Here is a 12,512-nt window from a genome sequence, read left to right on the forward strand (position 1 = left end):
ATCGCTGATTCGCTACAACGAAAAATCCAATCTTCCTTTTTGTTCTACATATAACCTCATGCCTCAGGTTCAACTTGTAAACATATAATTCAAACACGGGGACAACACAGCCAAGCCTAGCCTACCCTCTGTATCTCCTCCCGATCTCCTTGTTATCGTCGCATCGTACGTACATATAACCCTTTCTTGTTAAATCAAAATCCGCTTTCAAAGGTGTTATGGGTAGCAAAAATCGCCAGCTTCACATATTCTTCTTTCCCTTGATGGCCCCTGGCCATATGTTACCAGTCATCGACATGGCTAGGCTATCCACAACCCAAGGTGTCAAAGCGACCATAATCACCACCCCGCTCAACGAGCCTTTTGTCGCAAAAACGATTGAAAGAACCAAAACTAGCAGCGGCTTCAATATTGATATCAAAACCATCAAGTTCCCGACAGTAGAGGTTGGCCTGCCAGAAGGGTGCGAGAACATCGACTCCTTTACTTCTGTCGAAAACTGTGCTAGTTTCTTGACAGCCCTGGGGATGCTCCGACAACCCCTCGAGCAGCTACTACAAGATTACCGACCTCATTGCATTGTTGCCGACATGTACTTTCCATGGGCAACTGATGTTGCTGCTAAATTTGGCATCCCAAGGCTTGTTTTTCATGTAACCAGTTTTTTCTCATTGTCTACTCAGGTGAGTCTAGAAGTGTATGAACCTCACAAAAAAGTTTTATCTGATTCTGAACCTTTCGTCATTCCTAATTTTCCTGACGAGATAAAGTTGACAAGGATGAAAATTCTCATCGTCCATCAGTTCAATGATAAGGAAGGCGTACTTGAAACAGAATTTACAAAGGTTTTGAAAGAAGCCAATGAAGCAGAGGTGAGGAGCTATGGGGTTGTTGTAAACAGCTTCTATGAGCTCGAACCGGCTTATGCAAATCATTACAGAAAGGTCTTGGGAAGGAAAGCATGGCATATAGGTCCAGTTTCACTATGCAACAAGGAGGCTGAAGACAAAGGTCAGAGGGGACAAGAATCATCCATCGATGAACACGAATGTTTGAAGTGGCTTAATGCAAAGAACAGTGATTCAGTTGTTTATATATGTTTCGGAAGTTTGGCCAACTTAACCGATTCTCAGCTAATGGAGATTGCAATGGGTCTTGAGGCTTCTGAACAACAATTCATTTGGGTCGTCAAGAAAGGCAAAGACGAGAAAGAAGAGGAAGATTGGTTGCCGAAAGGATTCAAGAAGAGAATGGAAGGTAGGGGACTAATAATAAGAGGTTGGGCACCCCAAGTTTTGATTCTGGATCATGAAGCGATAGGAGGATTTGTGACTCATTGTGGCTGGAACTCAACGTTAGAAGGAGTGACTGCTGGGTTGCCTATGGTCACATGGCCTATGTTTGCTGAGCAATTTTACAATGAGAAGTTAGTGACTCAAGTGTTGAAAATTGGAGTCCCTGTGGGTGCTGATCGGCGGTACGTTAATATGATGGGGAATGATGCTTATATTATAAAAAAGGAAGCAATAGAGAATGCAGTGAGGCGAATTATCATGGTAAGTGAAGAAGCAAAGGAAATGAGAAGCAGAGCCAAGGCACTTGGGGAGATGGCAAGGAGAGCCATGGAAAAAGGCGGATCATCCTATTCCGATTTGAATGCTTTAATTGAAGAACTGAAGATCCTCAGCGGTTGATATATGCTAGAAACGTTGGGGAAGGTTTCATAATATAAATGTTCTGATATTGATGGTCTGTTACAATAAAAATATGATTAAATATAGATAGAAATTACTGTTGGGAGTAATTATTTTGTACAGATGATGTGGTATCATATAGACTATATATTTTTTAAGTCTAAAATAAAAAAAAGTAGAGAACTAAAAGTAGTTATATAGCGAATGCAAAATATACACTACTACAATAACTTATCTATAGTATTACTCGAATAAAAATATACATGTGGCAGGGCCGTAATGATATAGTGTGAATGAGAGTGTTTTGAATTTAGCATATAGTGTGAAGGTACCAATACAGCTAAACAACTACTTGGCATATAATGATGGAATAGAGTAATTGAATTTAGCAAGCAATAATTATAGTAAATAAGTAATAGATGATGAGGCCATAGAAGTATGATATGGGTAATTTGGTTGAGGAAAAAAAATAATTAAAAAATAATAATTTAAGTATTAAATTAAATTATTAATATATATATAGTTAGTGTAATTATAAAATATAAAAAAATTAAAAATATTATTATTTAAAAAATAATATTATATTATTATTTTAATGAATCTAATTGCTAAGTTATGAGATTAAAAATAAAAAAAATTTCATCAAATTTTAAAATTGGTTTTGATGAACCAGTGCCGCTCACACACATACACCAAGATGAATCGAAATCCCCAGGCCCATTACTCCTAGGAAATAAATATCTCATTCGGTTTCTTTGCCATGAAAGCAGTTCCAGCATCAGTCACCAAATAAAGTGAGAGAATAAAGTTCTAGAGAAAGGTAGAGGTTTCCAGATACAAGATATAGAAAGAGGGGCTCAGGGGAGAGACAAGATTCGCTCAAACTCGCATCTAGTTGGTTCCATGAATCGCCTACATGTCAAGTTTGTATTGGAGGGTGTAAAACACAGATAAACACAAAGTCATTTGAAGATAAACTCTTTTTATTAAAATGAATTTTCTTTAAAAAATGGACTATTTTATCAAATTTTAAAAAAAAAAGTTCCGCTTCAAAAGTTATTTTACCATGAACCGTTAAGAAATAAAGCGTTTTCTTGTTTTCGAAGTTTGTTATGAAAATAACCATTTTAAAATAAAATTATGTAGAATATCATCAAAAATATTTGTATTTATCCTTTTCAAAAAAATATAAAAGAGTGTATACCATATAGCATCACACTGGTTAAATATGTGAATGAATCGAAAGGGAGCAGCTCACTTTAAGTACAAATTCTATATTTATAATTAGAGACTTGCTGCATATATAAAGATAAATATATTAAGATATTATATTAAGATAAATCTATAAATTAATGTGAATTTCTAGAATTTGTTAAATTTAATTTATAATAAAAATAAATTTATAATTTAATAATATTAATTTATAAATTTTTTTTTATATAATTTTTTTTTATCACGACTGAATAAATATTAAATTTACATAAAAAGAAATTATTTACACGTTACAAGTTTACAACATTCATGTCGTCACAACTGGTTGCCACTTTTCGTTGTTCTCAACTCTTGCATTAGAAAATTATAACACTCTTGCTATGTACAATCGCAATATACAATTGCCGCGCAGTCGGCTGCCACAATAGCTTCAACTAAAAAAAAGAGAAATGATATTTATAGTCGTGAGTGTGCAAGCGTTGCATAATCACTTTAAAAAAAATAAATAAATATAAGACTCACATGAAAAAAATTAATTTTTTAACAGTAAATCCTATTCTTTTACAAAATGACTGTATAGCGTTTACGCATTCCACGATTGTACGTAGCATTACTGTAAAAAAAAATGAAAAACAGAGTTCCATTCCCACTTCCTTCTCCTGCACGTCTTGCGATTCGCAGGCTTCGACTATGGTTTCCTTCGGCGATTTGTGGTCTTTGACTCTTCGGGTAGAAACTGGCGGCGAGTTGAATGCATTTCCGATTCTCTTTGACTCTGGTTCTTGCTTGTTTCTCCGTTGGTGCTTCTCTTGGGTTGTGGTCTTCGGCCAGAAATAGACGGCGATTTGGTGCTCATTTTGGAACTGGTGTCGTCTTCGGCAATTTGTGGTCTTCGCTCGAGCTTCAAGTGGTTGAGTCCGTAAGCAGTTGAACTGGATCTTCAAGTGTGAAAGGGTCGCCATCTTGGTGCATGCATTTGTTGGAAATATTTGATAAGTGCAACGATGGAGGTGAATTTTAACCCTGCGAATGAATGATTCGAAAGAAAAATGTCCTAAAATGAGCAGATCAAAATAGAAATAATAATTTTTTTATTAACCTCAATATACTAAAAACAAGAGAAAAGTTATAGATTGGTGAAGCATGTAGCTCATAGAGTTAATGGAATGTGGTATTAAGTTTAGCCAAAGCATGACAATAAAATAAAAATAAATATAAGTAAGGAAGAAGAAGAAGACATATCTTCGCAAGATGATAGCAGACACTATGAAAATGCCACCTTATATGCGGATAATGAGCGCAATAGAACTAACAGAAATTGGAAGGGAAGAACAGGGTGCAAAGAAACACAAAAGGTTAGATGCTGCAACAGTATAGTAGTGGTTGTGCTAGTGTAGTAATTATGTGGGTTGTAATTAATTGGAGAGAAATTTCATCATATTGACACATTTATAATCAAGCAAGGAACTTAGACTGTCAGCGATTGGCATGTATTTTTTCCAATGGCTTTACTAGATGTAAGAAAAACTCATCCCCAACCCCCACTCACACTCTCCCCCTATTTTAAAAATGGAAATCAAGACAACAACATCAGATCTCAATCCATATCTCTGTGTACTGCAGCTATAAAGGTATAGATGAAGTTGATTTTGCCCTTCCTAGATGATTGACCCAAAACCTTGATGTTTATCTTCTTCCTAAATGATTGCCAACCACTTGCTTTTTTTTTTTTTTTTGGGACAAGTATCTTCAGTTCAAATAATTATGTTGATGAAATATAGCTACAACCTACAGAACATTGAATTTGGTCAATAAGAAATCATACAAACGGTACAAGACAATGGTAATAGATTGGTCAACCGAAGAAGACTAGCCCCATAGCGTTACATTATTTAGTAGAATTTCCAACCACAAAATACAGCTGAAAATTCTCAAATTAATCCAGATAGTTAGAGAAAGAAGTCAGAACAAAAAAGATAAAGATAACCGACGTAAGTGTTCAACTGCCGGATGAAACTGGCTAAGTTCTTGTGCTTAGGCAGAAGATTGGCGGCAAACTCATACGGGATCCAGACCACAAAGCTGTTGTTGCCGTCGCTCCAGGAAACCACCGAGTTGGTCTCTGGCTCATCCACCATGGCGTAAAGCTTCCTCAGAAATGGCGGCAATGTATCCGTCATCGTCGAAGATTTGGCATCATTAACATCTGCTATTTTTCTTCTTCTTCTTCCGTGCTCCTCCCTCACTAAAGACGACGAAACGTTGTGGCAATAGAAACTAACGAAAAAGACGAAACTAAGGGCGACCTAGTGTGGGTCTCAGAGAACCATCACGACACTAAGGGAGGGAGGGCGGCGGCTTCGAGGGAAGGGACGTGCCGTCCTTGACGGAGGCGCTTTGAGGGGATGGAATCATCGTCTTCGACAACAGGTAATCGTGGAGGGATTGAGAGAGAGAGTTCTAAACTGAGGAGAGGAAACGCAGAGGGAGGGAATGAGGAAGGAAAAACATTTTGAGAGAAGGTTGTGGCATCGAAACGCACGATGAGGGAAAAAATTGAGAGAAATTTCTGGAATCGAAACGGTGTGTTTCGATTAATTGAATACACATCATCACCGCTTGCGCGGCGTTTACCTTGGGCAACTGAATGGATAATTTCTCAAATTCTAATCACGTAGGTGTAAGCTTTGCTGATCGACACGCGTCCAATGGTGAAGTACACTGCTTTTTTTTTTTTTGCCAAAAAGAGACACCTCCGACACTTTATTAATAACCTCACTTGTAACAAAAGAAAATTGTGGATACAAAAACTAACTTAGGCCCTGTTTGTTTTCGAAGATACACCCAAAACTTTGAAAACCTTAAAACCAGTTTTCGTACGGTTAGTGAGTTTCCGAAAACAAACACAATTTTGTTTGGGGATTTCATCTCAGTAGTTCTCTCCCTTCACTCAGAAGTGTTTCCTGCTTTCCACCGTGCGAATCTTGCAGTCTGTCTCCTCTCTCCCTCCCTAAGTCCCATTTCGACTTGAAGAGCAGTGCGAATCTTCAGTCACCAGGCCATCCCATCGCACAAGATTTCGATTCCATCTCTCTCGGGAAGATCTGATTCTCGTGCATCCCTCCGCTGCCATGAATCTCGCCATTCAGATTTCCTTCCAAACGACATCCCGAGAAATTCTTATCTTCAATTGATATCGACACCAGCTGGTTCATAACCTATGTGGTTCTTGCCGTGCGAATCTCCCCTGTTCCCCTACCCATCACGATTGTGATTGCTGCGAAGTCTTCTTCTCCTCTTGAAATTTCTCGAAGCAGCCTACATATACGAAAATGCCGAAAGCTGCCGAAACCCCCTGCTCATCCACCACGGTTAGGTGCTGCAACCCCGGTTTATCTCTCAAAAACAACTGCCATAAACGCTCCCTCACCATCCTCTCCAAGGGCAGCACGGGTCCGACAACGAGGTCATACCAGGTATTGTGAAAAGAACCCTCTAATATTTGTTTTTTTATATGAATAAATTTTGCAAATATCGAAATTTCATACCCTCAACTATGCATTGGACTGATTTGTCTGTGGTTGTGGATCGATTAGTGGTTGTTGGATGTTTTGGGTTTGAATGGCCTCTGTTGTGTGTTTGAATTTAAAAGGGATGAACACATTTCTATTTGCAACACAATTGGAAACATAAAAACCCTATTACCAATCGGCTTGTCTGTAATATTTGCATTCAAAAACTTGATGACCACCAAATACCAAATTAATGACAATTATCGTCAGTTATTGGCAGATTAGTTGGACCAGGAATTGGAAAAAAAATATTATTGGTTGGTGGGATTGGAGCGGAGGGAGGTAATTGGGTTCCTCTAGATTCTGATTTCATGTGCCTGTTTTGATGACAATTTGGTGATCCTATGAATTTGTTTTCCTCTGGATTAAAACAAATTCATAGGAGAAGGAAGAATGGAAGTACGATGTTGTCAATGGTTATTTCGTTTTGATTTTTTAAGAACTATAATGATTCATAGGTCATCAACTTTATGGGGCAACATGTAAGCGGATTGATCATATTTGTATCATTGAGAGCTGAATAGCTGAAATTCATAAGGTTGGGCAGTTCAGTTTTCATCCATCTGGTTTATCTGAGAAGAATTCTGGGTGGATTTGGGATTTGTGCATGATATTCATATTAGATGCATTATGAGTGAAGGTAACTTGCATCTTGGATTTGGTTCTAGATTAAACTCACATTGACAGTTTTTTCTAGTGGATAAAGGAAATTGAAGAGCTGCAAACTACCTAAAATTCCCCGTATGAACCCAGCTTTTAATTGAAAGTTTGGCTGCCATTTATAGGTTTGTAAAATATTGATTGGGACTTAAATGGGTGCATATAGGCCTGGAATCTGTCCTATATACATACCCATTTATTTTTAGCATAAATGGAAAGCCTATTTGCTTTATCACATCTCCAATGTGTATTATATTATCCAAATCTGATCATCTTTGAGTAAAAAAACTATAGTATTGCGGTTATTTAAAGAAAATTACCAAGGAATGTTAGAAAATGAAAGGCTGATTTAGTCAAATAAGCACAAACAAAGATCTGATCCAGTTCTGCCTGAATGTGTTGTCTACAATTTAGCACCTTCTTGAGCTGGAAACTGATAATACCCCTTCACTCAACTGGTCCTCTACGTCCCAACTGGTCAATCAAGTTTCCAGCTCCTTTCCCAGCATCCACCTATAAGATTAGAGAGATATATATAGGAGTAGGAACTAAAGAAAAAAAATAACAGAGGTTACTGCTCTAGGAAAGTGTTTTTAATACCATGAAAGTTAACATCACCAATTGAATGTGCTTTTCTTTTTTCCATTTATTTGCTTCGGTTCCCTTGTTCTATGCAAATGATAAATTCAAACGTTTCTACCATAGCACTTGAACAATCCCATAGATTAGATTATTAGGCAATCAAATAAATAAATAAAATTAAATAATAGGGACCATGCTTGAACAAATCCAGCTTCACTAATTCGTCCTTCAGTGCATTCATGCCTATCTTGTACTTGTTATATTTTGTATAACAAGGTTGAAAATTTCTTATGCACATTGTAAATGAAATGAGTTATAAAGATTATTTTTTATCCAAATAACCCCTTGTTCCCTTCAATTGGTTAAGGGCTGCCGAGCCCTTAATGTAACATGTGTCCAACAATCATCAAGTCCATCCCAGACATCTAAACAGCCCACCATAATATATACATATATATATACATATATATATGTATATATATATCTCACCAAGCGAATTGGTTATTATTTTTTTCATTTTTTATTATCTGTGGTATGATTTACGAAGCAGTGGACAACGATTGGTCAGTTAAGTTTCAGACTATAATTCTTTGCTTTTCACTTCCTTGCAATTTCAACCCCCCACATGACACTTTATATTTTAATTAATTGCATTTACTGCATATTAGCAGTTTGTGTCATTCATGCTTGCTAATAATTACTACTCTGCCCAGAAAAATAACATTATACAACATCTTCATTGATGATGTAGGTAATTAATCTCACGCTGGTATGTGATCACGTGAAAAAATTTACAACACAGATTTATTTGGATTTCATGTTGCCAACAAATTGTTTTTAACAATATTTTTTATTTGTTAGCGTTACTACCTACGCTCCTCTCGCGTAGCATACCCTCGACAGGTATGGCCCACTTCTAAATAAAAGAATTTGGATTTCATTTATCATTTATTTAGCCACGTATGATATAAACATCTTGTGGGATTTCATATCATATTATTAGCATTTTCACATGGACCCCGATGCCGATATTTCACATGTTGATCGGGAAATATGGGTGGATGGAATGGAGGACGTCTTCATTGACATGATGTTAGCTGACGCCCTTAATGGTGCACTGAGGGCTGGGAGGATCACTTCTAGGGACCATGCTTCCTATGCTGCACGTCTTACGGCTGTGGGCGTAAAGACGTACGATGCGAGTCAAATCAAGGGGAAAATACATCGGCTTAAGATGATGCAACGACTTTTCACAGACCTCATGCACCAAACTGGTATGGGATGGGACCCCGATACCAAAACGGTTCTAGGGAGTGATGAACACTGGGCAAATGCCATTAGGGTAACGAATCTCTAACGACGCCATATTTTCCACTGTTTGCAATAGTCACTTTATTCATCATCACTTTTTTCTGTTGTTTAATCCCTCCCTAATATATTGAATTTAAATTTCTTTATCTAGGCCAAGCCACAAGTAAAGAAGTTTCGTACCTCAGGTTGCCCACGATATGCAGACCTCTGTACCATTTTTGGCGCTGCTGTAGCAACGGGCACACTCCACCACGCGTCCACCCAACCACCACCATCTTCGGATGAGGAGGAGCGTCTTGACGCTGAGATGCGGCGTCGGGGCCCGGCACTTGGCACCCAAGCCAGTCGGGATTTTGTCTTCGATGGCCCGTCGCAATTTCCCATGGACATGGGGACACCATCGAGTTGCTCTTCCCGACGGCGTCAGAAGGGAGGGCAAAAGAACCAGCACGACGAGAAGATATCGAACATGGTTGATGCGATCACGCGTTCCTATGAGGCACGCCGAAAGTGTTATGAGGGGAGAGGAGAAGCGTCAGGGGAAAAACGTAGTAGAGGATCCACACATTGCATGGATAGTGATGATGGTTTCGATGCTTTTTCACACTGTGTGGCCTTGTTACAGGCACTTCAGCCCCACTGCCTGACGATATTTTCTCCCGTGCTTTTGATCGGTTAATGAACCCCTTGCACAACGAGGATTTTTGGTAATGGATGATGTCCATAGGCGAGCGTGGGCTATGCATAGTTGAGTAGAGCGTGGCCTATGCATAGTTGATTGGACACTAGCTTGTGCATTAGAACTTCATTAGTTGCTTTGTTGAGTTGTAATTTTTCATTGGCGTTATGTAATATGTTTTTCTATGTGTCCTTCGTTGTTGTTAACATTTGTAGGTTTCATGGACATCTTTGGAAGATGTCCATGTTTTCATTATTTCATTCCAGTTGTGATGTCTCTGAAACCATCATTTTTATATTAACAGTATTGTGTTATGTGTTAGTTAGATCCACAAAATTCTGAATCAATGGGTTCGGTGTTATTAGAGTTTGTTTATATCGTGTTATTTCATGGATCTTGAATTGGTTTTTGAAATACATGGTAAGAACGTGGCTTAGATGATATGTACATTTTTGGTATCTGACTTTTCTGGTTCTCTGCCCAACGGGCAGCTGTAGGTTTTCCACGTCATCAACACTTCTCAAAGGCATAAAATTACATCAAGGGTAGAGGTTGCCTTCCAAAAAAGGTTATTGTTCTTTGCCAAAATGTTTCGGGTCCTCTGTTGTTTATTTCATATGCATAGGACCACGGAAAGTACCATATGAACAAGACTAGTGAAAAGAAAAACCATTAGTTATTGAAATAATTATTTGGACTGAAGCGGACCTCCCAATTACTTGGGCCTTCATTTTAAAATAGTTTATAACTCTGCCGTCTATTCTAGTTATGTCATGTCAGTTACTATTTAGACTGAAGAGGACCTCCCAATACTTGGGACTTTCTGAATATTGGGAAAAAACCCATGATATAATAATTTTTTTTTTCATTTTTCCTTTTTTCACACAAGATGATTCCTTCTATATTGATTTTGATTTGGGTAGCAGTTTGGTCCAACGAATGTTATCTCTCAAAAAGGATTGCATATTTTGTGTGAAAAACTGCTCCAAAGCTGCAAACAGTTTTGCTGCACTAATAAATATATATAATATATGTATATATAAAAGCCTATATTTAGTCATAAGAATTTATAAGTATATTTTAAGTGGGATATGAAATAATTTTTGTTGAAATTATTTCATTTCCATTTGCTTGGAAATGGAAGATACGGGATATGGCCAAGAATCACAAAGGTTTGCATGAATCTTTGCATATATTGAGATTGCTTATTCTTGTCTAGAATGGAAACGTACACTCATGTAAACTACTTCCCAATGCTATAGGTCAGTCCTGTTGGTCTATTCCCGAACTTGTCTTGAAACTTAACGTAGTTCCACATGATATAGTAGAGAATGGAGCATAACAATTCTTGGACTGACGGGAGTGATAGTGATGATCCGGTGGAGCCCATAGAAATCATCAACGTTATTAGGATACTGTCCCACGGACAGAGAAGGAATCACCCAAGGCCACAACATAATATAGGCCTCCGAGGGCATCAATATATTTTTGGGATTTTAAATGGTCATCCAGATAACTGCAAGATTATGTTTCGTATGGAGGTACGTACATTCCACTGTTTATGCACATTGTTACGTAACAATCATTTGGTACGTGATTCTAGAAGAGAAGTGACGGTGGAGGAAGCTGTGGGTATGTTTTGCCTTCTTGTGGGCCACGCAGAAGGCCAGCGAATTGTTGGGGATAGGTTTCAACATTCGACACAAACAATCAATAAAAATGTTAGAAAAGTGATTAATGCATTATGTGAGGTTGGGAGACATTTGATTGTGCCAACTCCAACGGACAACGTGCACCCTTTTATTTCAAGCAACCATCGTAATTATCCTTGGTTTAAGGTAACAATTCGAATTGAAACTTTCTTGTACAACATACAATGTAACAATCACATCATGCATTAGTTGGTTGTGTACGCGAGTAAGGATTTAATTTATTGAGTTGATAGGGATGCATTGGCGCGATGGACGGTACGATGATACCAGCTGTCGTCCCAACTGAGTTGCGCGAGGCATATCGAAATAGGTTGGGCCGAGTTGCCCAAAATGTGTTGGCAATAGTTGACTTCGATATGAAATTTATATTTGTTTACACTGGATGGGAGGGATCCGCGCATGATGCACGTGTGTTCCACCATGCTGCAAGTGATCCAGAAGCCCGTTTTCCATGGCCACCAGAGGGTAATTTTCTTTTTTATTAACTTTGTAAAATATTTATAACTTGTAACTTGATTTGTTTTTGCCTTTATATTAATTGAAGTTTGTGTTTTTTGTACGAAAATGGACTCTCAGGTCAGTATTATCTTGTGGATTCAGCTTATCCATGCACTACGGGATTGCTGCCCCCATATCCAAGAGAACGTTATCACCGGAGTGATCGTCACAATCAGAGGGATTTTCATGGGTATAAAGATTATTTTAATTATCGTCACTCAACAGTTCGCAATATTGTAGAACGAACATTTGGTGTTATAAAAGAACGATTCACCATTCTCTCCAACATGCCTCCATATTCGGTTGGGCGGCAAGGACTGATTATTACAGCGTGTTGTGCACTGCACAACTTTATTAGAACGGTCACCCCCGATGATTGGATATTTCAGACATGGAGTACGATGCATCTACCAATCATTGAGCCTGCGGTTGGTGGCGGGGCATCGTCATCTGCTCATGTAGACTTGTCAATTGAAGCCCAAAACAATATGGCTGCGATTAGAGATGAGATTGCCATTTCTATGTGGGAAGCAAGGGGTGGCCATTGATGGTGTTATTTAAAAATTACTGTTTTTATTTAATACTGATATTT

The 12,512-nt window shown here is 38.1% G+C and overlaps 3 protein-coding genes across 5 annotated transcripts in view; all 3 read left to right on the top strand.

Moving 5' to 3' along the window:
• Positions 1-12,512, top strand: part of LOC121256763 (scopoletin glucosyltransferase-like) — a 22,621-nt gene continuing 10,109 nt past the window's right edge. The window contains exons 1-2 of one of the 3 annotated variants that reach the window (XR_005939058.1): positions 2-1,765; positions 1,952-2,078. Coding sequence is in view for 1 of the 3 variants with exons in the window: in XM_041157650.1 (XP_041013584.1) it covers positions 219-1,694 (1,476 nt within the window). In the remaining 2 variants the exon portion in view is untranslated. Of the gene's footprint in view, positions 1,766-1,951; positions 2,079-12,512 lie in introns of those variants that run through there. The other 2 variants (XM_041157650.1, XR_005939059.1) reach the window with 2 other exon arrangements.
• Positions 8,733-9,710, top strand: LOC121254138. The gene is made up of 2 exons (XM_041154101.1): positions 8,733-9,062; positions 9,183-9,710. The coding sequence occupies exons 1-2, from the start codon at positions 8,733-8,735 to the stop codon at positions 9,708-9,710; spliced, it is 858 nt and encodes a 285-aa protein (XP_041010035.1).
• Positions 11,671-12,468, top strand: LOC121254139 (putative nuclease HARBI1). Its single transcript, XM_041154102.1, has 2 exons — positions 11,671-11,887; positions 11,999-12,468. The coding sequence occupies exons 1-2, from the start codon at positions 11,671-11,673 to the stop codon at positions 12,466-12,468; spliced, it is 687 nt and encodes a 228-aa protein (XP_041010036.1).

Source organism: Juglans microcarpa x Juglans regia, chromosome 3D, assembly GCF_004785595.1.
Source record: "Juglans microcarpa x Juglans regia isolate MS1-56 chromosome 3D, Jm3101_v1.0, whole genome shotgun sequence".
Classification (NCBI taxonomy): domain Eukaryota; kingdom Viridiplantae; phylum Streptophyta; class Magnoliopsida; order Fagales; family Juglandaceae; genus Juglans; species Juglans microcarpa x Juglans regia.